Source organism: Lonchura striata, chromosome 22, assembly GCF_046129695.1.
Source record: "Lonchura striata isolate bLonStr1 chromosome 22, bLonStr1.mat, whole genome shotgun sequence".
Lineage (NCBI taxonomy): Eukaryota > Metazoa > Chordata > Aves > Passeriformes > Estrildidae > Lonchura > Lonchura striata.
Window position 1 is genome coordinate 5,725,828 of NC_134624.1, and position 24,517 is coordinate 5,750,344.

Consider the following 24,517-nt stretch of genomic DNA (forward strand, 5'->3'; position numbering starts at 1 on the left):
GGTGCCGACACACGCAGGGATGCGCTGTCCCCGGCTCCCTGACAGGGAGCATCCCGCCCTGACGGTGCCTGAGCAGCACCTGGCCCCTCGCCAAGGGCTCGCTGTCCCTGAGCCCCCCGCGCCCTTCACTTCGACCCTCTCCTCTCCGGCCCCGTCTTTGCAGCCAGGCTCCCGGGAGAGTCACTTTGGCCGCTCGGTCACTGCGCCGGGCTCTGACGGCGAGGATTTCCCCGGCCCAGGGTGAATTCCCCGCAGTGAGAACCCGCCCATCCCCGCCCCGCCGGCGCAGCAGGCGGTAAAACCCCGGAGCCCCCGCGCCGGAGCCCGGCCAGGGGGGCAGGCAGGCTGGGGACCCCGGGTGACAAATCCTGCTGCTGTGACCTTTTGCCGAACAAGTTCCTCTGCGAAAAGCACCTCGCCGTGACCTCAGTGCGGGCTGCGCCGCGCGTTTCCCCACACTGCATTTTCCTGCCGTCGCCGTCCCGCCGTCTCCGTCCTGCCGCCGCCCATCCTGCCCGGCCGCTGGCCTCCCCCTGCCCCCGAGCCGGCGCCACGGGACGCGAGGTGGCCATGACACTCTGTGCGCAGGTAGGCGAGGGCCCACTGGTACTCAAATGGCCAAAAGGGACTTTAAAACAATTCCTCAGGGTGCCAGGGCTGGCTCCGGGCCATTTCCAAGGGACCAGCAGCTGCTGACCTGGGAGTGCAGAGGGAGATGGCTGTCCTCGATGCGACCCCGGGTGGGTCAGGTGGCCCCAGCTTGAGCACCACAGTCCGTCTTTTTTGCCCTCCAGCAAATGCAGGGGATGCGTGAGGGGGGGGCCCAGGGGATGGATGAGAAGCCCCTGGGACGGACGAGGGCACCCAGGAAGTCCTAGGACGTGGATGAGGTGGGCTCAGAGGAGGGATGAGGGAACCCAGGGGGTAGATGCCAGGGGTGGATGAGTGGTGCTGAGGGAGTGTGAGGGGCGTCCCGGGAATCTGGGTTCATTCCTAGCAGGGTCGCCTGAGGCAGGGTTATGGCAGGGGGCAGTGAGGGGGAGGTCAGCGAGGAGTGGTGCTGGGGAAGAAGTGACAGAGGACGGGGTAAGGGAGTGACTGAGGAGCTGAGGGGAGAGGACGGAGGGGGTGACAGTGGGGTGGCAGGGAGCATAACTGGGTGTGACGGAGGGGTGATGGGGGTGGTGATGGGATTGATGTGGGAGTGTTGGGGGTGCAGATGTAAGTGACAGTGGGGTGGCTGTCGGAGTCAGGGTGTTGGGGATGCAGGGGTAGGTGTTGTTGGGTGGTCGAGGGTGTCGGTGTGGGGCTATTGGGAGTACAAGGGTGAGTGATGGTGTGGGGAGTGTCGGGGGCCGGCCGCGCCCGTGGGCGGGGCCGCGCCCGTGGGCGGGGCCGCGCCCGTGGGCGGGGCCGTGAGCGGGGCCGCAGCCGTGGGCGGGGCCGCAGCCGTGGGCGGGGCCGCAGCCGTGGGCGGGGCCGCACCCGTGGGCGGGGCCGCACCCGTGGGCGGGGCCGCACCCGTGGGCGGGGCCGCACCCGTGGGCGGGGCCACGCCCGGGCTCGCCACACGTGTCCGGGGGCGGGGCCTGGCGGGGCTTCCGGTGCGGGCGCAGCGAGGGCCGGTGAGTGCGGGGCCCTCAGGGAGCGGCAGGGTCGGGCCTCGCTCCGCTGCGAGCCCGGCCCGGCCCGGCCCGGCCCGGCAGGGAGCCCTCTTGCCAGCCAGGAGCCCGGGCCGCACGGGGGCAGCTCTGGCTCTTCTCTGGTTCGCGGTGTCTCTGCTTGTAGGGGCTCCTCCCGGGCACAGGCTCGAGGCGTTCAGCGTGGAGAAGAGAAAGCTCTGAGGCGAAGTCAGAGCCCTTTCCAGGGCCTAAAGGGGCTCCAGGAGAGCTGGAGAGGGACGGGGGACAAAGACATGGAATGACAGGACGAGGGGGAGCAGCTTCCCGGTGCCATAGAGCAGGGCTGGATGTGATATTGGGAGTTGGGAATTGTTCCCTGTGAGGGTGGGCAGACCCTGGCACAGGGTGCCCAGAGGAGCTGTGGCTGCCCCTGGATCCTTGGCACTGTTCAGGGCCAGGTTGGATGGGGCTGGGAGCAGCCTGGGATAGTGGAAGGTGTCCCTGCTCAGGGCAGGGGGTGGAACGAGATTGGCTTTAAGTCCCTTCCAACCCAAACCACGGGACTCCACGGATGTGCTGCTTAGGTTCTTTAGGTGGCTGTAGCATGTAGTCACAGGGAATGAAGGTATGAGATGCATAAGCAGCTAAAACTAAAGCATTTCATTCTTTGCCTTCTTTCCAATTTGTTTGTGCCTCTTGTGTCCTCATTTTCCATCCCTCTGGAGGACCCTTTGTGCCTGATTGGGCACCACCACGAAATCTCGGCTCCCCTGTGTGGCCAGCTTTCCCCCAGGAACATCTGGGACCAGCTGCCTCTGGGCAGAATTTTGGTCCCTCCTGATAGCTGACAAGTGTGAAAGCAGGTATTGGTAGGCTGTGGTGGCCAACAGGTTTTTGGTGAATTGAATTTATTATATTTATTTCTTATCACCTTTAAGACAGTTTTTTACCTTATTTAGATCAAGAAGACTTGATATCTCTAAACAGGCTGCATTTCAGTCAACTCAGACAGGGGGTTTAATAGGTCTGTCCTTCCTGTCTCTGTGTTCTGGATTTAGTTCTAAAATTCAAGTTTCCTCCCATATTTGGGAGGTGAAGGCAGGCTTATGATGTGGTTTACATGAGTATGTTTACTTGTGTTGGGGGACAGTCTAATAATCTGTGAGTAACACTGTTTATATGACAAATCACTCCCATGCAATTATAATCAGAAGGAGAAAATACTTTTATTTTCAGTCTCTGGAGACACAGCCAGAAGTTTTCATTCACATGGCAGCAGCAAACTCTTCTCCACCTGGTTCTCTGGATCTAAACCAGCCTGGGTTTGCAAAGGAGATCTTGGGAACTAAACTGGAGGTCAAATACTTGTGCTCTGATTGCAAGAACATCCTCAGGCGGCCGTTCCAGGCACAGTGTGGCCATCGCTACTGCTCCTACTGCCTGAAGAAAATCATCAGGTAACTGCTGTGCCTCGAGTGGGAAGGCAAAATACTTGAAAAAGCATTTTCAAGAACAAAAGCAGAGAGAAGTGTCGTTTTCAGGACCTTCTCAGTAAGGGAGCTGTGTCCAATCATTGAGGTTCAGTATCATCTCTTCTCTAAGGGAATGTGAAATCTCTGACTTGCCTTTGTTGATGCTTCAAAGTTTTTTTTTCCAGAATCCCCTGCACTGTTTTTGCCATTGAGGAGGCAGTCCAGGTCTATCACCCATTTCCTTCATCACAATCATAAAGTCATCATTTCATTGTTGTGTCAAAATGGGAGAGATTTAAGCATGAGCTGGCTTCCAGAGAAGTCTTCTTGTGTTCTATCTTCCTCCTACCTTTGTGTGAGGAAAGCCTAATAGAATGTTTAATTGGCAGAAGAAAAAAATTAGAAATAAGCATCAACAATACACACAAGCAAAGGCTCAATGTGTTGCTTTTAAAATAAGAAAACACTGTCATTTCATAAAGTTACCAGAAATCAATTTATTGTTAAATCATAATTTTTTTGTTGTTATTGTGTTTGATTATTATTTTTCTATCTGATAGTGCGGGACCTCAAAAGTGTGCCAGCTGTATCCAGGAAGGAATATATGAAGAAGGAATTTCTATTTTGGAAACAAGCTCGGTAAGGAAAAATGCATTGAAAGAAACCTAACAGATCAGTGGTGTCAGTAATACCAGTTACAGTTTTTGCTTAAAACACAAGCTTTGAGAACTTCTTATTCCTAGGAACCCTTTTCTTCAGCAGTGAGAAGGGTGATTACTGTGTTGGACTCCTCGGTGCTGAAATCCAGGTCACGCTTGTGTAGTGGTGCCCTACTTAAAGCTGTCACAGCCATTTGGTTGCTGTTAACACACCTCTGGGGGTTGATGGGGCAACTGGTCTGGGAGGAGTTTTCAGGAAGAATTCAAAGTCCTGATGAAAACTGCAACCCCTCAGTAATATTTGTGGCTTGCTTGTTTTGTCCATTTCAGGCTTTCCCAGACAACGCGGCGCGGCGGGAAGTGGAGAGTCTGCCTGCTGTCTGCATCAACAGTGGCTGCACCTGGAAGGGAACCATCAAAGAGTACGAGGTACAGGCCAAAGCAAGGCTTGGCACATCTGCATCCTTCTTCCCTCTGTGTTTGAGGAAGGCTCAGCGTGTTGTCTGTGCTCACTGACAGTGGGGGAAAGTTGTCAAATCCCTGAACTTTACTGTCAGCTGGAGAGGTTTCCTGAGGGAGGGCTTGTGTGCCCTGCTGAGGGCACAGGCTGGACTGAATCAGTTCAGATTTGCTTGTGAGCACGTTCCTTCCATGATGGGAACACCTGCTCTCTTTGCAGCTCTTCTCTGCTATACAAGACTGTCAAGAAATTACTGTGCCATTAAATGGTTGTGAATTTCTCTGCATTATGTGAACCTAAAACTCTTCAGACTCCATCAGCTCACAGAAAGTGACCTGATTCCATTTTCAGCTGTCTCCAGAGTTACCAGGGCAGTGGGACTGGATAGTGGGTACTGTCTGGTCACCCATCACCCCAAGCTGTTCTGGGACACAAGGCTGCTGGACAGGATGGTTTTTTCACCTCATTTCTCCTCGAGGAGCCCACTAGCTTTTTAATCTTAACTTTTTAGTTGTGGCTGGGGGTGCTTGGTCTGTAGCATGTGACTGTATGTGAAGCTTTTGGCTTCTGAAAAACAATTTTGTCATCCCTCTTGTAATGGCAGAACCACGACATGGGAGGTATGAGATAAGAGGAATACATTTTATTTCCCTCTAACACTCACTCCAGACTAAGATCTGTGAGCCTGGTGGTTCGCAGAGCTTTGGCAGTAACTGAGATGTGTTTCAGGAGCAGGTTTAACCTTGGTCTGTCCAGGCTGACATTGGGATTCTCTTGATGATGCCATTGCAAAGTGGAAGGAAGAAGCAGCAGCTGTGCATCAGGCCTGAGTGTTTTGCCCAGACTGTGCCTCTGGCTGTTAGCAGAGAGATGCTTCTGCTTCCTTGTGCTGCTGTCTGAGCCTTCTGCTATGCGCTCAAAGTTCAGTCCAAGAGATGAGGATGTTGGTGCTAAATGGTTCTGCAGCTGTGAACCCCCATTTGTACATCTGTGAGAGGCTCGTGGTGTGGATGTGGGACTGAAGAAGTGTCAGGTGAAAAGCTTAACACTGCCGCAACAGAGTTTGGGGATTGCATTTCAAGGAACAGGGTACCCTGGTACTGGGGTTTCAGGTTCAGGCTGTGCTGGTGGTGTCTGCAGATTGTTTGCTTCATCCTTTAATTTCTATTGGTGCCCAGAAGTCCAGTGCCTTCTGCAATGATTATAGTGAGCTCATCTTCATTAGATTAAACCAAATTATCTGTCAGCATCTTCAGTGCTGATTGTGCTGTGGCTGACAAGCCATGCTGAACTTTTTCTTCTGGTTTTAAAAAAAGTCTTAATGTGTTCTTGCAGAGCTCAGCAAAAATCTTCCACTGCCAATGGTTCTTCCTATGTATTGTGACAAATGGTAGAGTGTTTGAGTCTGGCCAGAGCTCCCACTGGGAGTTGAGAAGTGCAGCGAGCTGTCCTGGGATCAGGGCTGCAGGAGCATCTGATGCCCCAGAACCTTGCACACAGCTGATGAAGAGCTCCTATATGGATGAGGCTGTGCCTTGTTTTCACTCTCCGCTGTGCTTCCCAACCAGCATTTGCTGGGACAAAGGATGATTGATAGAGGTGTGGCCCTGGAGTGCATGGGCTGTGAGTCTGTTGTATCTGTGACATCTTCCCTGCCAGGGGTTTTTATGAGTCTTGGGGAGTCCTGCGTGGTACAGGGGGTGTGGGGGTTTGAAGCAGTGCTGGCTGTTTCCTCTCAGGGGTTGAGTCAACTCTCCTGCCTGCTGTGGTGGCATTCAGCCTAAGGAAGTAGGTTATTTTGTACCCTCTCAGAAAAAGCTGGCTCTTTCCTAGGAACTGGTGGGAGGAGGCAAGGTCTGGCTTGTGTTATCTCCTCCCATATACCTGCCAAACAGCTGTGGCATTTAATCAGGACTGGCTGTCCCCATGCTGCCAGAGCCATGTGTGTTGCTGAAGAGGGCGGGGAAAGGAGGTGTTGGATGGCTGTGTTAGCCCAGAGCCTCATGGTACCTTGGGCTAAGGTTAAACCCAGCCTTCAGGGCCACAGTGCAGAGCTGCCTGGTGCAGAAGAGCTGCATCCGTAGCTGCACTGTGGGTAACGTCCTGCAGCAGCTCAGAACTCCCACTTTGGAAAGTACCTCAGAGCTATTTCTGACAGGACATGGAAAGTCCCTCAGAGTGAATTCACTGTTTGCTAATTTTAAAATTGTGTGTTGTGCTGAGAGAGGCTGCTCTCCCCTTGCAAATGAAGAGATAGTGTCACTTCTGGTTTGTTAATCTTATCAAGCTACGCACCGGGGAAAAATGTTCTGCAGCTGAAAAGTTTAAGCCTCAGGAAAAGGAGTAAAATACATTTTAGTTTTGCTTTCTGTTCAGGTGAACTAAGGTTTGCCTCTCAAAGGGAAACACAAAACTGAATGAGTGCAGTCTGCTTGGACATGACTTGCACTCTGCTTCAAGCTGTGTGGACCATAGGAAATATTTAAGTCTGGATTTATGGCTGAATTTTTTAGAGTCTGTAAATATTTTGTGGCATTTGGATAAAGTAGTTTGTGGAGGGGCTGAAGGATTTTTCCTTTTATTAGTGATCTTGTTTCCTGATGAGTCTGTTTGCATGTACATTTTGAAAATCAGGCTGTGGGCATGAGCCTTTAGATTTCAGAGCAAAGTCTGAGAAGGGCTGCAGAAACTAAACCAAGCCCGTTAAAGCAAAAGGAAAAACCTCAAAAACGGTCCCAGTGATATCCAGGAGAGGGAGTTTGTGGTTCCTCAGTTCTGGTGTGTTTTTTCTCCCACCTTACAGTACCTCTAGCTGCCCACGTCCCTCTCCTGTTTATTAACATGTTGTCAGTTTTCATACATCTTTTATTTATGCTTTTCATCCCACCAGTTCCCTTCCTGTGTCCTCCCCCCAGGACTGGGGTGGGAGGAGGGGGCTGAAGAGGGGTACACTCGGGGTCAGCTTTGGCATGCCCCTTGGTTCCCCCAGACAGGGGATTTAACTCAGCCCTCTTCAGCTGGAATCAGAGTTAACTGAGACATAAAGACATAAAATTGTCCAATTTTAGGAAGGAGAACTAAGTTTTAAGCTTAAACATGACATCAGTGTTTAAACTAAGTTTTGTGGGGCTCAGATCAGCTCAGTTCCTGAGGCTGAGCAACAGTTAGGTGTGGGAACAAGCTGGTTTAATCCATGCTGGAGGTAATGTGCTTTCCTTGAGTTTGTTGTCACTTTGGTTTTAGAGAGTTCTTTGTAAGTGAAACCTGGAAAGCTGCAGAAAGCGCAAAACGCCGAACCCAAGTGATGTTGCTCAAAAGCCTGTGGTGACAGACAGGCTGTCTGCAGCCCCTTCTGGGCTATGTGGCTTCCTGGCACCAGAAGAGCAGGATTAGCAGGCATTCCTTTCTGCCCACTGTTCATACTTAGGAGATGCTGTAGAGCCCCTATCGCACCTTATCTAGGGAGAACTCCCTGTTCAAAAGTGCTGCTGGGGGCCCTGAGCCAGGGGTGTGCACCATGTCATGCCTCTCCTTCCCAGCTGCAACCTGCGAGTGCCCCAACAGGTTTTGGCAGTAATTTTCAGCTGAGGCTGAAACTTCATCTTCAGGATTTTGCACGTTGCTTAGAGAAGAGCTGTTGGTCTTTGAAGTTCATTCACCTGTCTCCTGCTCCACAAAGTTGTTCCTCTGAGTGTTGTATCATTGTTGTCTGTGTGGGGTACAACGCTTGAGGTGCTGTGGCAGGAACATTTGGTGCTGCTGTAGTAGGGTGACTAGCCTTCTCTTTAAAACCCAGTACAGCATTTATTAGCTTCTTCTGAAGGTTTTGGCTTGGAATTCTAGGCTGGTGATGAAGTACAGTTTGCAGCCAGCTCCAGCAGGACCAGACTACTTGCTGGTGAGAGAATCCCTGACTTTCACATGGAGGTGACCAAAAGGACCTTCTGCTTTTGGAAAAGGGATCAGACACACCTGTACTTTCCAGAGCCGGAGCTGAGATCCAAAAACACATCCCAGCCGCAGTAGCTGGTGTAATTGGCTGCCCAGACATGAGGCGATTTCCCGTACAAACCTGTGGTGGGAGGTAAAGCCACGGGGAGTGCCAGAGAGCATGCGTGGGAGTGGATTGGAAAGCCCCGGCTGCAGTGGGTCTGCTCTTCACTTCTGAAACCAGCTCAACCTTCTTGTGGTGGCCCAAAAATTAATAGTTGTGACATCTTCTCCTTGGGGAATGAAATGTCTGAAGTGGCGGTGAGTGCTTAAGTGTGGTTCATATAGTTCTACACTGTGAGGAAACCCCTCAATATGAATGCAGCTGGGGGAATTGTGGAGGGATTTGGAAAAAGCATCCTGGAGCATACCACCACTTCAAGCTTGTTCATAATTGAAAGCAACCAGGAGTGGCAGAACCTGTTTTAAAAAATGGCAGAAAACCTGCTGCTGCTTCAAATGCATTTTGAACTTTCCTCTGCCCTAAGAAATCACTCTTTCCTTCACAGTTGTCTTCAATACCTGAAACACTGCCTTGGTGTCCCTCTGCCAGCAATCCCCAAATCAAACCTCTGTCTGATCAGCCCTAATAGCTGATTGAAGCTAAGGACTTCTTATAATATGAGGGGAGCTGGACTGGACAAAGCGCAGATCAAGCCAATATGGTTAAAGCTACATTCTCTGTTTATTGTTTAAAAGATAGTAGTTTATATACACTTTAGTATAGTTTACAAGTTGTGAACATGCTATCATTGGTCAGTAAACATTGTTTACCTTTGCCTTAAGGTGGTCAGGCTTTTCACACTGCAGCTAATTCACACTCAGAAAGCTCATTACTTAGTGGTTACCTTAACATAATTTATAACTGAGCCACAACTAGTTTCTTACTACGCAAAAGGCTTCCAGGCCCCAGCAAGGCCGCTTATTTGAGGCCTAGTAGGAGGGTAGGTCAATCCTTTACTCTAAATATAAATAATGTCCTGTCTCTCTCAAAAATCTTACAACAGCTGATGAACAAAACTTCAGCACGGCAAACGAGTTCCTGCCCTGGATCTGAATAGAGGCAGGAGCCAGGCCTACAGGAGCCCCCACAGGGCTTCTGCTGCCTTTTGTTGTCACTCAGTGGGCACCAGGGCAGTGAGGGTGTGTTGGGGTTCCCATGCCCTCACTGCCTGCCCAGCTGGAGCCAACAGTACCTAGTGATGCAAACTTCATCTTTGGTTTTGACAGTTTCTTCAAAGTGATGCCAAATGAACTTGCTTGGATCTGTCAACAGCATGTTCCAGCAAGGGAGAGGTTTGTGTCTGACACAAGCCTGTGTGATGGTCTCAGAAAGCTCCCGTTCCCGTTTGGCACTGGGAATTACAGACTGGGTTCCTGCTTTCCAGCCTGGTGTTGCTGGGCTCCATGCAGAAGCAAAAGGACTGGGTGTGTGGTCACTCTGTAGCCTGACTCACCTGTATGGGGAAAGGTTCGAGCAAGCTTGGCACAGAACCAACTTAGGACTTCCCTGGCAGGAGGAGCTGTAGCACAGAAGGGCATGGGGACTTCAGAGGAGCAGGGCATCCCAAAGCATCTGCCTTGTGTGGCACATTCCCATCTTTGCAGGCTCTGGAGCCCCTAGGAAACTGACAGAGGTGCATAAAGCAACCAGTGCTCCTTAGCACAAAGGATTCAGGTTCCCTCAAAACTCTCTCTTTTATACTGGAGACCCATTTTCAGTGTTTTCTTGACAATTCCATGGGCCCACCCTTGTACCCAGGCTACTGTATTCAAGAAGCCAAGTGCTGCACATGGCAGTGCTGGGGCTGGAGACCACCCAATCCCTCATAGCAACCTCTGTGCCCTGTGTCATGGCAGCTGGCTTTCCTTTGCCATTCTGGCAGTTTTGCTTCCTTGTTGTTGCTCCTTTCCAGCTGTCAAGCCCCTGAGCTGTCTGCTTATGGTTAATGTTGCTATGATCAGAGGAGATTAATTGAGTGACTTTCCAAGACCAGGGCATTTTGCAGGAGAGCTGCAGTGTTCAGCTCACTCTGAGCCTGTCCTTTGTCCTTGTCCCTCTGCCAGCCCTGCCCTTTGCTGTGACTTTCCCACAGACTCTGGCAGAGGCATCTCATAGCAGCTGCTTCAACAGTGGTATTTCCCAGCTGATTGCCTTGTCCTTTCGCTGGAGGGGGAGCCCAGTGTCATGCTGATGGATTCCTAGCATGGTTACAAGAACTCCAAAAAAAAACTGAACCTGTGTGGATGTGGCAGGTTATGAGCAGAGCAGCCAGGCAGCAGGGGCATGTCCTGCTCTGCCACCAGAGTATGGAGATAATGATTTCCAGCAGAAGCTTCTTTCAGAGTTGAAATTTAATTTGGTGATGCCCTGAGGTGATGGTGATCAGATTAAACTGCAGGTTTTCATATTGGCTGAAGGAGAAGTAGGGAAGCAGCTCATCCTGGCATTGCATAGAACCAGAGAAGTGGAAGTGATTGACAAGGATCATGCGGTCCAATTCTTGGCCCTGCACAGGACACCAACACAGACACCCCAACAGTCCCACCCTGGGCCCTCTTGGAGCTCTAGCAGCCTTGGGCTGTGCCCATTCCCTGGGGAGCCTGTTCAGTGCCTGAGCACTGGGGGAAGAATCTTTTTGTAATATCCATTCTAACCCCATCCTGACACAACTCCAGCCATTCTCTTGAGTCTTGTCACTGGCACACAGAGCAGAGATCAGAGCTGCCCCTCATCAGGAAGCTTCAGAGCACAGTGAGATGTGCCCTCATCCTCCTTAAGAATGATCACAGTGTGCTCCAGGAATCAGCTGCCCTTACTAAAACCCACTTTTCCCTCTATATGCCTGCACTCCCCTGTACAGCTGCTGCACAAAGTGCTGCCCTTGCTGTCCGGGTTGAAACGGCCTCATCCTGCTGCTGGAGTATCAGAGAGAAAATTCATCTGCAAATTTAAATAATATACAGCTTTTCTGCTTTCCTGATACTGAGGTGGGAGATTCTCAGTACACATGGGCAGCTCCATTTGCTAGTGAGCCTGCAGGGAGGAGAGCTCAGCACCTTTGAGCAGCCTGGGGAAGAGAAGGCTCTGAGGATACCTCAGCCTGTAAGTGCTTAAAGGGGGCTTGTAAAAAGATATTGAGACTTTTAACGAGGACAGAGAGTGACAGGAAAAAAGGCAGCTATTTTAAACTAAAAGAGGGGAGATATAGATTAGATGTTAAAAGGAAATTCTTCCCTGTGAGGGTGGTGAGGCCCTGGCACAGGTTGCCCAGAGGAGCTGTGGCTGCCCCATCCCTGGAAGTGTCTAAGGCCAGGTTGGATGGGGCTTGGAATGACCTGGGATGGTGAAAGGTGTCCCTGCCCACAGTAACAGGGTGGAATGAAATGGGCTTTAAGGTCCCTTCCAACCCAAACCATTCCATTATTCTGTGATTCTGATTTCCCTCACACACAGTCCCTGACTGATCCTCTTGGTTGCCCTGGTCCTTCCGTGGGCAGTGGTGTCCAATTTTCTAACCTTTCTGGTGAGCTCTCAGAGAATGACCTGTCTGATGGTGGCAGGTGATGAGCAGGCTGCCGTGGGCTTGTGTCACTGTTTATTATTAGGGAAGGAAATTGATGTGTGTCTCAATCAGCAGCTTTGGTTGTAATTCAGTGGGAAGAACCAGGTATTGCTGAAGGCTGTTAACTCTGCCCCATTTGATTTTCCTGCTCCTACTGTTGGATGCTGCAGGCTGGCGTGTGCCTTGTTGGGTGAGCCTTTGTCTTCCAGCTCCATTTAAATTCTTCCATGGCTGTCCCCTCTCTCCTATGTCTGTCCAGCTTGATTTCCACTCTGGTTCCCTCTGGGAGAGTCTCTTGCTTAGTTCCACTCACAGCCATGGATGGCTTTCTAGAGCTCCCAAAAACTTCCCAAGCAAGTGCCTGGGTGTGAGTGGTGCTTATCCCTGTAGCAGAAGCTACAGCTGTGGGTATGGGAAAGATGTAAGCAGGAGTATTGCCCCATTGCTGGGGGAGTGGAGTGTGGCAGGTCAGGCTTGAGTGCCAACCCCTGCTTTTGGCTCCAGAGTGGGTTGAATTTCTTCCAGGAGTGATATCATCCATCTCTGTTCTGACACCCACGTGGGGCAGGAGGAGCAGGGGTTTCCAGAAGAGCCTGAAACTGTTTATACAGAAATGTTTGGATCTGCATTGGCTGAAGCTTCTGGGTGTCTTTAACTATTTACATACAGAACAGTTGATCTTTGAGCTCAGCTGGGCTGGTTTCCTTCCTGTGCTACAGGCGGGGCTGCCCACTCTTGTGCATTACATCATGGTGCCGAGGGGAATCAGGATGGAGGATGAATGCTGGGAGGTGGGGAGTGTGGAGGAGGTGGTAGTTTCACATCTACATGTTGGCATGGGAGACCACAAGTTTAAAATACTCCCTTTTAAAATAGTTGCCTCTGCAGCAAAGTTTCCTTTTTTCAGATGGACTGTCTATTCTGCCAGTGCTTTGTGGGTCATGGGGTAGATATTGTTAGGTGTTTCTAGAACATGAGAGCAGTAGGTGGGTAGAAAACAGGGCTCAGTCCCTCTGAGTGAGTGGGATAAAGGCAGACATTTGGCCTCCTTCTCCTCCTCTGCAGGCAGCAACATCCCTGTGGGCAGCAGCATTTATGCGGGAGCAGTGCCCATGAAGGCAGCAGTGCCCTCCAAAACCCTGCTGGCTGGCCAGTCATCTCTCCAAGGACACCCAGTGAAGCTCTGAGCTTAAGTTACTCACTGAAAGCATAAAAAGGAGAGAGTGACCAAGAAGCCGGGGTGGAATTACTGCTGGTTTCACTTTCCACTTCCTGGTGTGTGACATGGTGGGCTTTGTGCGTGTTCCTCTAGAAGGCAACAGAGATTCATTGTGACCAGGTTTTCAAACATATGGGTTCAGATGGCTGCATTAGAAATGCTCCTGGTTGGATTTTTTTTCTGTCCCTACCATGGCAGGAGACTTCAGTGCTCTTATATTTTAATTTTAGTTTTGATCTGCATATTCATGGTGTTTCCAATGCCTTGTTTCAACTGGTGGGTGTATAACAAGAAGGTTTAAGGAGTGTGGAAATGGCACAGAAGCAGTGGCGTGTTCCAGCAATCCATTTAGCCAGAACTGTTGCCAAAGAGTCTACTGAGGACAGAAGATCACGTTTCCCTGGTCATTTGTTCAACCCCTCTGGCTATCATCCAACTCTGAGTCTGGCTGCAGAGGCAATTGCTTGTATGCAGGGACTGGTAAATGTAACAGTTTAAAAATATTTTTCTTTCTGGTTGAAAAATGGTATTCTAATTCAAATGTGAAGATACAATCAGACAGCTCAGCCCAGCATGTGATGAGCTGTCACAGAGCCTATGCCTCAGCTGACTGATAAACATTACAGTGGAAAAACTACCCAAATTATCCTGCTGAGGTAGTGGCTGACTCCACTCAACCTGTATCAAAGTGTCTTCCCCTGGCAGAGCCATAAATGGAGTTTCCCATTTATTATCTTGGCCATCAAAGCGATAATTTGATTTTTTTAAAAATCATTGTAGCATATTTTAAATAGAGGTTGAGGCTACGTAGGCACTGAAAATTGAGGTAGCCTGGAGGTGACACAATGAGTCAGCAGCTCAGAGGGATCAGCGTGACTAAGGTCTGAGTGTAGGTTGGTAAATCCAGTGTTCAGCTGTAATAAGGTATAAACCCACCCTTGTGGGATTGTGCCCATCACAGAATCTCCATGGGCCTTTCATCTGGGGACAAATATCTCCTGTATGTTCCTTCACAGGCTCATAATGAAGTCTGCCCTGAATTCCCGCTGACTTGTGAAGGCTGTGGGAAGAAGATTCCCAGGGAGAAGGTATCCATGCAACCCTGTGCCATGGGGGTATTTGGTGTCCTGATGGGCTCAGCTTGGCATCCTGGCAGCAGGGAGGAGCAGAGTTCATTAGGAAATGAAATGGGGAAAACAACTGAGTGGCAGCTGTTAATGTGAATGTGAGTTTTCCATAAGGATGGATGTGACTTAATTATGGCTCAGGGGCACTCGCAGGTCAGTGTTGGTGGTGCTGCTGCTGCTGCCTCCCATGGAACTGTGCATGGGGGTAGAGCACACTCACGAGTTTATGTTCTGTGTAGAGCAACTGCATCAACTACTGCTGCAATTTTTGAAAGAGAGCCCATTTCCAGCTACATTAATTGTTATCTAAGTAATAATCTAATAGAATCCACGCCTGTAGCATTTCCAGGCTGCTGGCTCCTGGGGCTCAAAAGCCTGAAAAATTCAAGTTTTGGGAGACATTTTCAAAAATCACATTCATCTGAAACCATCTTGCCTTCTACAGGTGAATATTTTTAGTAGCAGTGTTGGAAAAAGCCCTTCAGCAGGGCAGGGGAACAGAGGCAGCAAAAAGAGGAGCAATAGTGTTCTTCCAAATGGGCAGCATAAGGAGGGGCTAGGGGTGGGGGTGCAGCCCACCTTTTCTGCAGGCTGGGGTCTGGCTTATCTGCAGGTGGGAGCTGAAGCCCTGCAGGAAGCTAGCTCACAGGGTCCCCATGGGTGATCTACTCTGTGTTTAAATATTAACTCCCATGTTTATTTCTCCAAAATCTTGTTTATAATTTGCTGCCATGTTAACTCCAAATAACCTGACTCATTGAGAAGCCAGATGGGTCAACAAGGCTTTAAAAAAGTGGTTTAAAATCATTTTTAATTGACATTTGTTGTAGTAGATGTAGGAGTTAAGTGGGGAGGGAATATGGTGGTTATTCAGAACAGAGCTCTGGTATCTGATGGTGAGGGGTGTACTAAACCCCAGCTGAAGCTGTGACAGTGCTTGTTGGATTAATCATGTGCTGTGTGGGAACCTGAACGAGTCATCTCAGTGCTGAGGGGTTAGTGGCACCTCTCTGCAGAAATGTAATGCTGGGATGGAGGTAAAAATACCAAACTGTAGCACGTCCTTACCAGAGTTGTGTGAAGTGCCCAAAAATAATGTGCCCTTGTTTCATGGGGTTGTTGCCTGTGCCTCCCATTCCTCAGCCCTTAGGGAAGCTCATTATTCTGCATCCACAGCTTGTACCTGTACAAGCTTTTTCACTCTTGCATGTGCAGGTGAGCAGTGGGATCTCCCAGCTATCAAGAGAAGGAGAAGTTAGGCTTTCTTCAGTTGTCAGGGCTGTATTTGTATTCCCATGAAAGTCACACCTGATGGCGGGCAGAGCACAGGTTTAGTGGGCCTTGTGACAGCTGGTGATTAGCCATAGCTTGGGCATTCTTCAGCTTGGGTGTAGTTTCCCAAATGTCAGTGGGATGGAAAGGGAGCACTGGGGATGCATAAGATCTAACACTGCCTTGCTTCCTGCCTTTCTAGTTTCGGGACCATGTGAAGACGTGCGGCAGATCCAAAGTACCTTGCCGGTTTGAGGCTGTGGGCTGTGCTGAGGTGGTAAGGGCCTCCTCTCTTGGGTTACCCTGGGGTTTCTCAGTCCCAGCATTAGAGTTCACCTGCAAACTGCCATTGCCCAAGCTGTCACAGCTGTTTTCCTTCAGGTATTTGATTAAACCCATTGCACATGGAGCTTCACATCATCTGCTGTGCAGTCTGGGTATCCCAGGAATTAAATTCCTGTGGAAGGAAATCTCCTCCTACTTTAAGTGCTTTGGAACTCTGGTGGTTATGCTTCTTTCAGGGCGAGTGGCTTCACACTGCCGGAGGTCAGGTTCAGATGAGATTTTTACAAAGAAACTGTTCCTTGTGAGGGCGGGCAGGCCCTGGCACAGGGTGCCCAGAGGAGCTGTGGCTGCCCCTGGATCCCTGGAAGTGCCCAAGGCCAGGCTGGATGGGGCTTGTTCCTGCCCAAGGCAGGGAGTGGGACAGGATGAGCTTTAAGGTCTCTTCAAATCCAAGCATGTGTGTAATGACTTGTGATTACAGTGATTCTGTAAGTGAAGAAATGGGGCCAGGCCATTTCTCTACGTCACTTTGTTTTTGCAGGTCCCACTGGTTCAAATAAATGCCTTCTCCAGGAGGTTATGTGAGGCTTTGTCCTTTGTTGCTGCTAGGTACATCTGACAGAGCTTTTCTGGGAGGGGTTGGAGGAAGGCAGAGCAGACTAGTACAGCTGGGGGAAGCGTGTAACATCCATCATTATATGTGATTTGAAGCATTTCTAAAACTAAACAAAAACCCAAATCACCTCCACCGAAAGACATTTTTAAATTCTTTATTTGTTTTTTCCCCCCTGTAAATTATAAATTTAAAGCTGATGTTGTTACCTGGATAGGAGAAATTTGTCCTGTGGATGGTGGCAGTGTAGATTGCACATGCTGAATGAGAGATGTATTTCTCTTCATGTAGGTGGAAAATGAAAAGCTCCCCGAACATGAAAGGAAGTGTTTGGCAGAGCATCTCTACATGCTTCTGAGCTCTGTGCTCAGCCTCAGGACTGGTGCTGGGGACCTGAAACCCCTTCCTGTCCCTTCCTCATCACAAAACAGCTCCCCACTTCTGGCAGCAAACTCACTGTGCTCGGAGTCGGAGCTCTCCCGGTCCCTGGAGCTCTTGGGAAGGTGTGAGGCCCTTGAGAGGAAAACAGTTACCTTTGAGAACATTGTCTGTGTGCTTAACCGGGAGGTGGAGAGAGTGTCCCTGACAGCTGAAGCTTACAGTCGCCAGCACCGGCTGGACCAGGAGAAAATCGAAACTCTCAGCAACAAGGTATGTAACTGCTTGCCTCAGCTTCCCAGAACTCCCAGCAGACGCTGTTTCCTGTTTCCTTTCTGTCTCATGAGCTAACAGAGCCTCACCACTCAGCCCTGAAATTCCACAAATCTGAAGGCAGAACTAAAATACCCTTCGTGCCTGTGCCCAAAGCTCATCATCTCCCTGGAAAAGCTGGGAATTTAACTGACCTGTGTGAAGCATCCGATCTCTGTTAATTATCAAACTGGGCAAGATACCAAGGGGTTCTTCCTCAGCAAAGATTTCTGACAAGAGCCAGAGCACCCGGAATTTCACTGCATCTCCTTGTGCTGCATCTCATGAATCTGTGGAGCTGCTCACCTTCCAGACCTTTCCAAAGGAGTGCTGCCTTTGCCAAAGGAGTGCCGTCAGTGGTGCTGCCTGCAGCAACACACTGGAGGTGTGAAGGAGCTGCCTTCACCAGTCTGCTCCTGCACAGTCCCTGTGGAGGGCTCCTAGTGTTCCTGGCACCTGGAGCTGTGCAGTTTGCAGCGTACCTGTACCCTCTGGGCAGCTGATCTAGTGTGACCCTGTGTGAGCTGGCAGGGACGAACCCTCCAGAGGGTGTAGGTTCTTTTCTTTCTCAATTTAGTTTTGTCAGAATGCTGACTTATCGGGGATTTTTTTCTCCATCCTCTCTTTTGTGCCACTCAGCCAATGGAGCAGCTCCTTGGAAGGATTTTTACATTGGCTACAGGAAATTTCCCAGCTCAGGCACTAAGCAGTATTGATGGACCTTCTCCAGAGTGACAGTGTGCAGAAGAAAGCTTCAGTGAATTGGTTTATGTTGCTGGGTTTCTCCTTCCCGTACTTCCTGTCCATTCTGGAGAAAGTCTGTCAGTAAGAAGCAGCCCCGAGGGGATGCCGGGCTCTGTCAGGGTTTGCCATCTCTCCCAGGCCCCAGAGCCTGTGTGTTCCTAACCTGCACATGTGTCCCGGAGCAGGTCCGGCAGCTGGAGAGGAGCATTGGGCTTAAAGACCTGGCCATGGCTGAGATGGAGGAGAAGATCCGCAACATGGAGGCTTCCACCTACGATGGGGTTTTCATCTGGAAGATAACAGAGTTTGCCCGGAAGCGTCAGGAGGCGATAACAGGCCGCTCTCCTGCCATCTTCTCTCCAGGTGTGCAAAATCCCCAAAATCTTTTGCATCTCAGCTGCGTGTGAGTTTCATGGCAGATCCTTTGCTTGGGAAATGCTACCAAGGCCAGACTGAGAAAAAAAATATTCTATGTGGAAGGGGGTGTTTTGTCTTGGAGAGTGAAGCATGCAGAGCAGTGCTGTTCCAAGAGGGAAGAGAGGGCTGAGAGGAGAGAGGTGCAGCCTGTGGATGAGATGAGAAAGGGAATTGGCTGTAATTGTTTGATTTGCATTAGAAGTAAAGGCAAGGAAATACCAGCTGATATCTGTGTTAAAGAAAAGGAAGTGGAGATACTGCTTGCAGTGTTGTGAGAACAGAGTGATTGCCACAGGGTTTGGCAAAGGGCAAAATCTTGAGTTCAAAACAGCAAGTTGTACAAGGAAGGTTCATTCAGGGCCTGATCCGGGACAAGCCAGGGTGAAGCCCATCAGTCTCTCGGGGGGAAGGGGGAGGGCCTTACTGGGTTCTTGCTCTGCTCCTTGCCTGAGCCAGGGAGAGCAGGATGCCCAGCTGCATTTTCCCTCTCCCTGGCTATTCCCACCATTCTGGAGCCATCTTTCCTTCTGTTCCTCGATGGGTTTTACATTCAAAAGGTGATGGGAGTGCTGAGAAGGCCCAGAGGGGCCAGTGGGGGATATTCTCCTTGGACTAGCAAAGGGATCATCTTTCCTGAGAGCCTTTGGGTGAAGCAGGTGGGGAGAAAGGAGCAGAGGAAATGAGCTGGGGATTTCCAGGAGGAACACAGTGACGAAGACCTGATCTATTGTTCCTCATCCTGTGGAAGAGTACAGTGTCTCTGCTATTCGTGGTCTGCCTGTTGGGAAAAGCACCAAATCCTGCAGTAAAATATTGGCTGTGAACCCTGATCTCTTCCTGTGCCTGCTGAGCCTCACCAGTCCCAGATGTACTGCTCCGGGCTGCTGTGGGAGGGTGACTTGTGGCAGGTCTCCTTCCAAGCTGTGACCCCACACAGGTCTAGTGTCACACCACAGGCATTCCCAGGACTGCTGAGGAAGGAAAGTGCCTGACATCCCATCCCAGACATGCCCAAGCCATGCCATGGGGATCCAAATGAGAACTAAAGTTCACTTGCTTGAGCCCCTTCCCGGATCAGAGGCACCAGCTCACAGTGGGGGTGCTGAGGGTGCTCTGCCACCAGCCAGGTGCGTTATGGAGGGGTTTGTTCCTGCTCACCAGTGTTACTGCCATGAACCACAGCTCCTTCAGCACTGGGGTGCAGGAGGATTGGCCCAGCTCTGGGGCAGATCTCCCCTGGCAGTGAGGAACAGCCAGGGGACCAGCAATTGCTCTGTGCACAGCATCTGCTCAAGCCAGGGGCTGCAGTGCCTGGCCCTGGGCTTTCCAGACCACCTCTGGTGCAGCCCAGACCTGGCTTCTCCCAGATTCCAAACTTCAGAGCCCTCAGAATTCAGAGAGATCTGCTGGTGCCAGGCTGTGTTGCATTGGACCCTCACTGTGCCTATTGCACACTTTAACAGCTTTCTACACCAGCAAGTACGGCTACAAGATGTGTCTGCGCGTGTACCTGAACGGGGACGGCACCGGCCGCGGGACCCACCTGTCCTTGTTTTTTGTGGTGATGAAGGGACCTAACGACGCACTGCTGCGGTGGCCCTTTAACCAGAAGGTGGGTCTGGATCAGAGCACACTGTGTCCGTCTGTGGCCTCTCTGGTTTGGCATCCGCTCAAGCTTCTTAGTACTGTCACTCTGACCCGCTTGGCAAGGCAGAGGAAGGGCTCTGTATTGGCTGCCCTGGGGGTTTCCCGGGTGTGCTGAGAGCACTGGCTGTGCTGTGGGGCAAGGGGTTGACATGGGCTGTTTGGAGCTGCACAGAGCCTCTGCAGGGGTTGAGGGCAAGGGAAGGTTGTGGTGGCCTCAGAGCTCAGGGACAGTGGGTGCTCACTCCCTGTCCGGAGCTCAGACCCAGTTCCTGGGCACTGCAGGTTTGTGGAACACATGGAGGCTGAGTGAGCGGGCAGAAGCAGATGCAGAGAGGACAAGAGCCCTGGCTCAGGGAAATACCTGAGTGCAGTGTCAGTTCTGAGAGCAGAGTGTAGGTTTTCAGTCAATCGAACAGACTTGTGCTGCCACAGGGAAGTTTCCAGTGACAGGCAGATGTGGGAATGGGCAAGATTTCTACAGGACATTACTGAGGTGATGTTCTCTGCTGGTCCCACTCAGAGGCATTTCTCTGATTTGCAGGTGCACAGGGTGGCTGTGGGTGCTGGTACTTGTATGCGTCACAGCAGGTCACTGGGCAGGGCTTCCATGTGTCTTTTATTCAGCCACTCCCTATGCTTTCACCTTTCCCCACAGGTCACCCTGATGCTTTTGGACCAGAATAACCGGGAGCACATCATCGATGCCTTCCGCCCTGATGTGACGTCCTCATCCTTCCAGCGCCCTGTCACAGAGATGAACATCGCCAGTGGCTGCCCCCTCTTCTGCCCTGTGTCTGTCATGGAAGCCAAGAACTCCTACGTGCGTGATGATGCCATCTTTATTAAAGCCATCGTTGATCTCACAGGCCTCTAACCCTCCTGACCTTGGAGCAGTGAGCATGGAGCCAGCACTGCCCAGGGCATCTCCCGCTTGTGCTGCACTTCAGGCGGGTCTCAGAGCAAGAGGAGCGGGCACAGAGAGGGGAAAAGCCCTTCCTGAAAAGAGACCTTTGCTCTGAGTGGAAATGAGGTGTCTGATGGGAGCCCTCTTTCCTGAGGAGAGGGCTGGGTGGACACTGGCAGGCTGTGGAATATGGAAGATTCCCTGCAGGGACTTGGATGTCTGAACTGCTGCTGTCTGGACTCCAGTGGAAACCAGTGCAGCTCTTGCTCTACCAGTTTAGCTGACATCCACAGCTCTCTGTAGTAAAGAAGCAGTTTTCCCTGCCTGAGCTCCACCTCCTGTGGATTTTGGCTCAGCTGTCTAGAATTTCCTTCTGAGATCTCTATGTTCCTGGAAGTTGTGCACTGTGGGGTGCCATGGCTCTGCACTGCTGGTTGCTCCACAGCCTGGGAGACAAGGAGGGTGTAATGCCAGCTGGGCAAGAGAGACACAGACTGGTTTGATGCTGTTAGTGTGTTAGGAGAGTGCTGAGACCAGCTGCAGGGCAGGGGAGCCCTGAGTCCAGCCCTTGCTGGGTGTGTGATGGGTGGTGCATGCTGGAGTGTGGAATGGGGCAGGAGGTGCTGCTACCAAGGAGGGACCATGGGGCAGCACCAGGGTTGCCTGTGGGGAAGAAGTGAATCTGCAGTGGAGATTGTCCCTCCTGTGCCAGGAGAGGAAGTGACACAGAGCTCAGTGTGCACCCTGAGAGCTCCAAGCCCTCCCCCTCTTTGCCATGTGTGCCAAGCAACACTGGGTGGGAGTGGTGCTGTGCTGGGAGCTGTCTTTGCTCATAGGCAAAGACACAGGCTCTGAACTTGCTCCGCTCCCACGGTGGAACAGCTCTACCATTCTTCCCAGGGCTCCTGCTGCTGCTGAGCTCCATGTCCATCTGTGGCCGCACTCCTGTGTCTGTCTGGGAAGCAACCTTGGGCTGTGGGCTGTGTACTGTCTGCCCATGCAGTGGGGCACTGCTGGCCAGCCCCTGCACTCTCACAGTGCCTGCAGTCATCAGCAGCAGGTCTCCCCCACTGTTCCTCCCCATCCCTGAGCTCAGGATGAGTCGCCTGGTTCCAGGTGTCAGCACCCTGGAGCTCTTCCTTCACTTGGCCCCACATTGAACCTGCAGCCACCTGAGTAGGATCTTGGGGCTGGAGAAGTGAAGTGTGCTGTCCCCTTTCTGTCCCTGGGCTCCTTCCCTCTGGGCAGCACATGTTCAGCAACCATGAGAAGGTCTCTCTTGGTGTTAGTGGGGAAGAACTGGCTGCCACATCCCTGCATCATTCCCTCTGCAGCTTTGTTGTGGCCATGGGTAGCTCTGGATGGGCCTTGATCCAGGGTGGACTCAAAGCTTTGTTGCCTCCTTTGCCTGGGCTTCCCACATCCTGTCAGTGGCTGAACGTGCCACAGGAGATGTTTTGTTGGTGACAGGAACCAGCTGTGAACACCCTGCAATGATCAGGGGCCCTGGCTGTCTCTTGTGCTGCTCCTTGGGCAGTGGGGCTGGAGCATGGTCAACTTCCTTGATGGCTGCCAGGGATTGGCCCTTCAGCATCTCCTGCCAGGTGCCCAGCCCAGGTCTGATGGCTGCAGAGCCTGCCAGGCTTGTGGTGCTCACACCTTGCCTCTGGCACAGCCACCCTGAGGGATACAGAACACCGTCAGGCTCTGTCTGGCTGTCCCCACCATGTGCTGGCACTGCTCTTACCTGCCCCTGGAGCTGTTTGGAATGTCCCTGCTGCTGCCCAGGAACTCAGGGGCCTCTAACCCTCCTGCCCTTGGAGCAGTGAGCAGGAACCAGGAACTTGGAGCATGCCCAGGAACTCAGGGGTGCCCAGTGCTCTGCAGGCTGAGCTGAACCCTGGCTCAAGCTGAACCTCTTGCACCCTCATCTGCTGTGCTGGCCAGGGGCTCTCCAGACAGGTGCTGGGGTGACGTGTGAGCACCCTTTGGAATTGCTGCATGGAACTTCTCACACGTGTGTGTGCAGGGTCTGAGGGCAGACCCAACCCTTGCTGTTGGAAAAGGGGGATAGAAGCTGGTGACAGCACAGCCTGAGGTGGGAGAGGAGTCACAGGACCCTTCCCTTTGTGCAAGTCACCTCCAGCCTGTCCCAAGGGACAGATCAAGCCCTGTGTTGCTGCCCTCACTCTGTGCCTTACAAGGAAAATTCAGGCTGGCAGAGCCCTGTCCCCATCTACAGCAGCTCCCCAGGGATGCTTGGAAAAGCCTGGGAAGGGAGAGGAAGGTCAGCTCTGCTCATAGAATTGCTGGGAATTGAGTGTTATATGGGGGGGGAGCTTGTTCTGTGTTGATTAGAATGTCTGCTAGTGGGATGCTGCCTGCAGCGGGGCTGGGGGCTCTAGCCAGGTAGTGCCAGGAGGGACTGTGGACACACTGGCTGAGATGGAGGGATCTGGGCTGCTTTTGGGGTGGGAACTGGTCCTCCTGCCCCAGCATATGTTAGGAAGGTCTGTGGGGGTCAGTGCTGCAGCAAAGCTCAGGCCGAGCTCTTCAGGCCACGGGCTTACTGCTGGAGGGCAAAGATGGGCTGTCAGCCCCTCCTGCCGGGGAGCTTTTTCCTCCCCACCCTTCTGGTGATGCTGATGCTGTCCGGGCCTTTTTTGGCTCTTAGCAGCTCTGGAGCTGGCAGCGGGAATTGTTCTTACGTGCTGCAGGCAGGGGCCCAGCCCCTTCCTGGGCACAGCTCTGCCGGCCTGGTGGCCACATGGACAAACCCTGGACAAAAGCCACCACTGGATTTTTGTGGTTTTTTTTTTTTCCTTTTGACTACACCATCTCAGCCTGGCACTGTGAACTAGGTTTTGTTTTCCTTGAGGGTGTAGTATGGTCAGAACCACTAATAAAAGCTATTTGAACAGCATCGTTGTGTATGAGCCTGGGGTTCCTGGGCACAGCATGGGGGGGGGAAGGATTGCATCAGGGTAGGGGCGTTTCTGTGCTGGGGGATTATTTCTGTGCTGGGAACTTTTCCCCAGCTCCTGGGTCCCTGCAGGATTCCCAAACGAAGAGGGAAGTAGCTGGAGTCTAGCTGCTGGAGCTCCACTGGTCCAAATGCCAGTAGGAGCCAGTGCAGCAGTGGTTCCAGTGGTTCTGCTGCTGCTAAGGCAAATCCAACACTCCTGTTCCTGGGTTGTAACAGCTCTGAGCTCCTCCAGAACAGCCTGCTTTTCCCTCGCTGCTGTTGGGAGCCCAGTGCCTGCAGGATGCCTGTTCCTGCCCCTCTCAAGCTGCAGCACCAGCCCAGGGACTAAACCCATGTGGGGGCAGCAGCCTGGTGGCCTCTACCCACTGTGTATGGAAGAGACAAAACGAAGGGATGACCACAGGTACCTGTCCCCTCTGGGAAGCCCCCAGACCCCCTTCATACCACAACAGCTGCTGCACCAGGGAGATGCAAAGGGCAATGAGGGGGCCAGTGGCATTGCAGCTCAGGAGGCTGCTGTGGCACAGGAATGCCAAACAGCATTGGAGAGCTCTCTGCTTACCTGTTCCGTGCCTGTTAGTGCTTGGAAAAACATAAATCCAGGAGGGATCTAGCCCCTGGCCTGTCCTGGAGCCTGCAGTGTTCAGCCCTGGCTGCCATGGATGCTTGCTGCCCTTTGGCTAGCCCCCTGCCTCTTTCCTGTTGCTCACAGCTCTTTTCCCACACTCCCCTGGCCAGGGCAGGTAACCACAGGCTGGGCAGCAGCTCCTGCAGTGCTCCAGCCCAGCCCTGTGATAGTCCTGGCCTCAGCTGTGCCTCAGCAGAGCAGTGCTTGGAAAAACAA

At 51.8% G+C, this 24,517-nt stretch overlaps 1 protein-coding gene across 5 annotated transcripts; it reads left to right on the forward strand.

Annotated features, from left to right (window-relative positions):
• Nucleotides 1-289: 289 nt before the first annotated feature.
• On the forward strand, nucleotides 290-23,610 carry TRAF2 (TNF receptor associated factor 2). Of its 5 annotated transcripts, none has more exons than XM_021533659.3 (10): nucleotides 290-588; nucleotides 2,859-3,079; nucleotides 3,655-3,733; nucleotides 4,084-4,182; nucleotides 14,005-14,076; nucleotides 15,590-15,664; nucleotides 16,577-16,936; nucleotides 17,905-18,082; nucleotides 19,600-19,748; nucleotides 20,439-23,610. In XM_021533659.3, the coding sequence occupies exons 1-10, from the start codon at nucleotides 571-573 to the stop codon at nucleotides 20,655-20,657; spliced, it is 1,470 nt and encodes a 489-aa protein (XP_021389334.2). In that variant the 5' UTR covers nucleotides 290-570; the 3' UTR covers nucleotides 20,658-23,610. The 5 variants fall into 5 exon arrangements, with proteins under 5 accessions (XP_021389334.2, XP_021389336.1, XP_021389335.1 ...); XM_021533661.3 differs by lacking the exon at nucleotides 290-588 and adding an exon at nucleotides 872-890; XM_021533660.3 differs by lacking the exon at nucleotides 290-588 and adding an exon at nucleotides 1,561-1,625.
• Nucleotides 23,611-24,517: the final 907 nt, after the last annotated feature.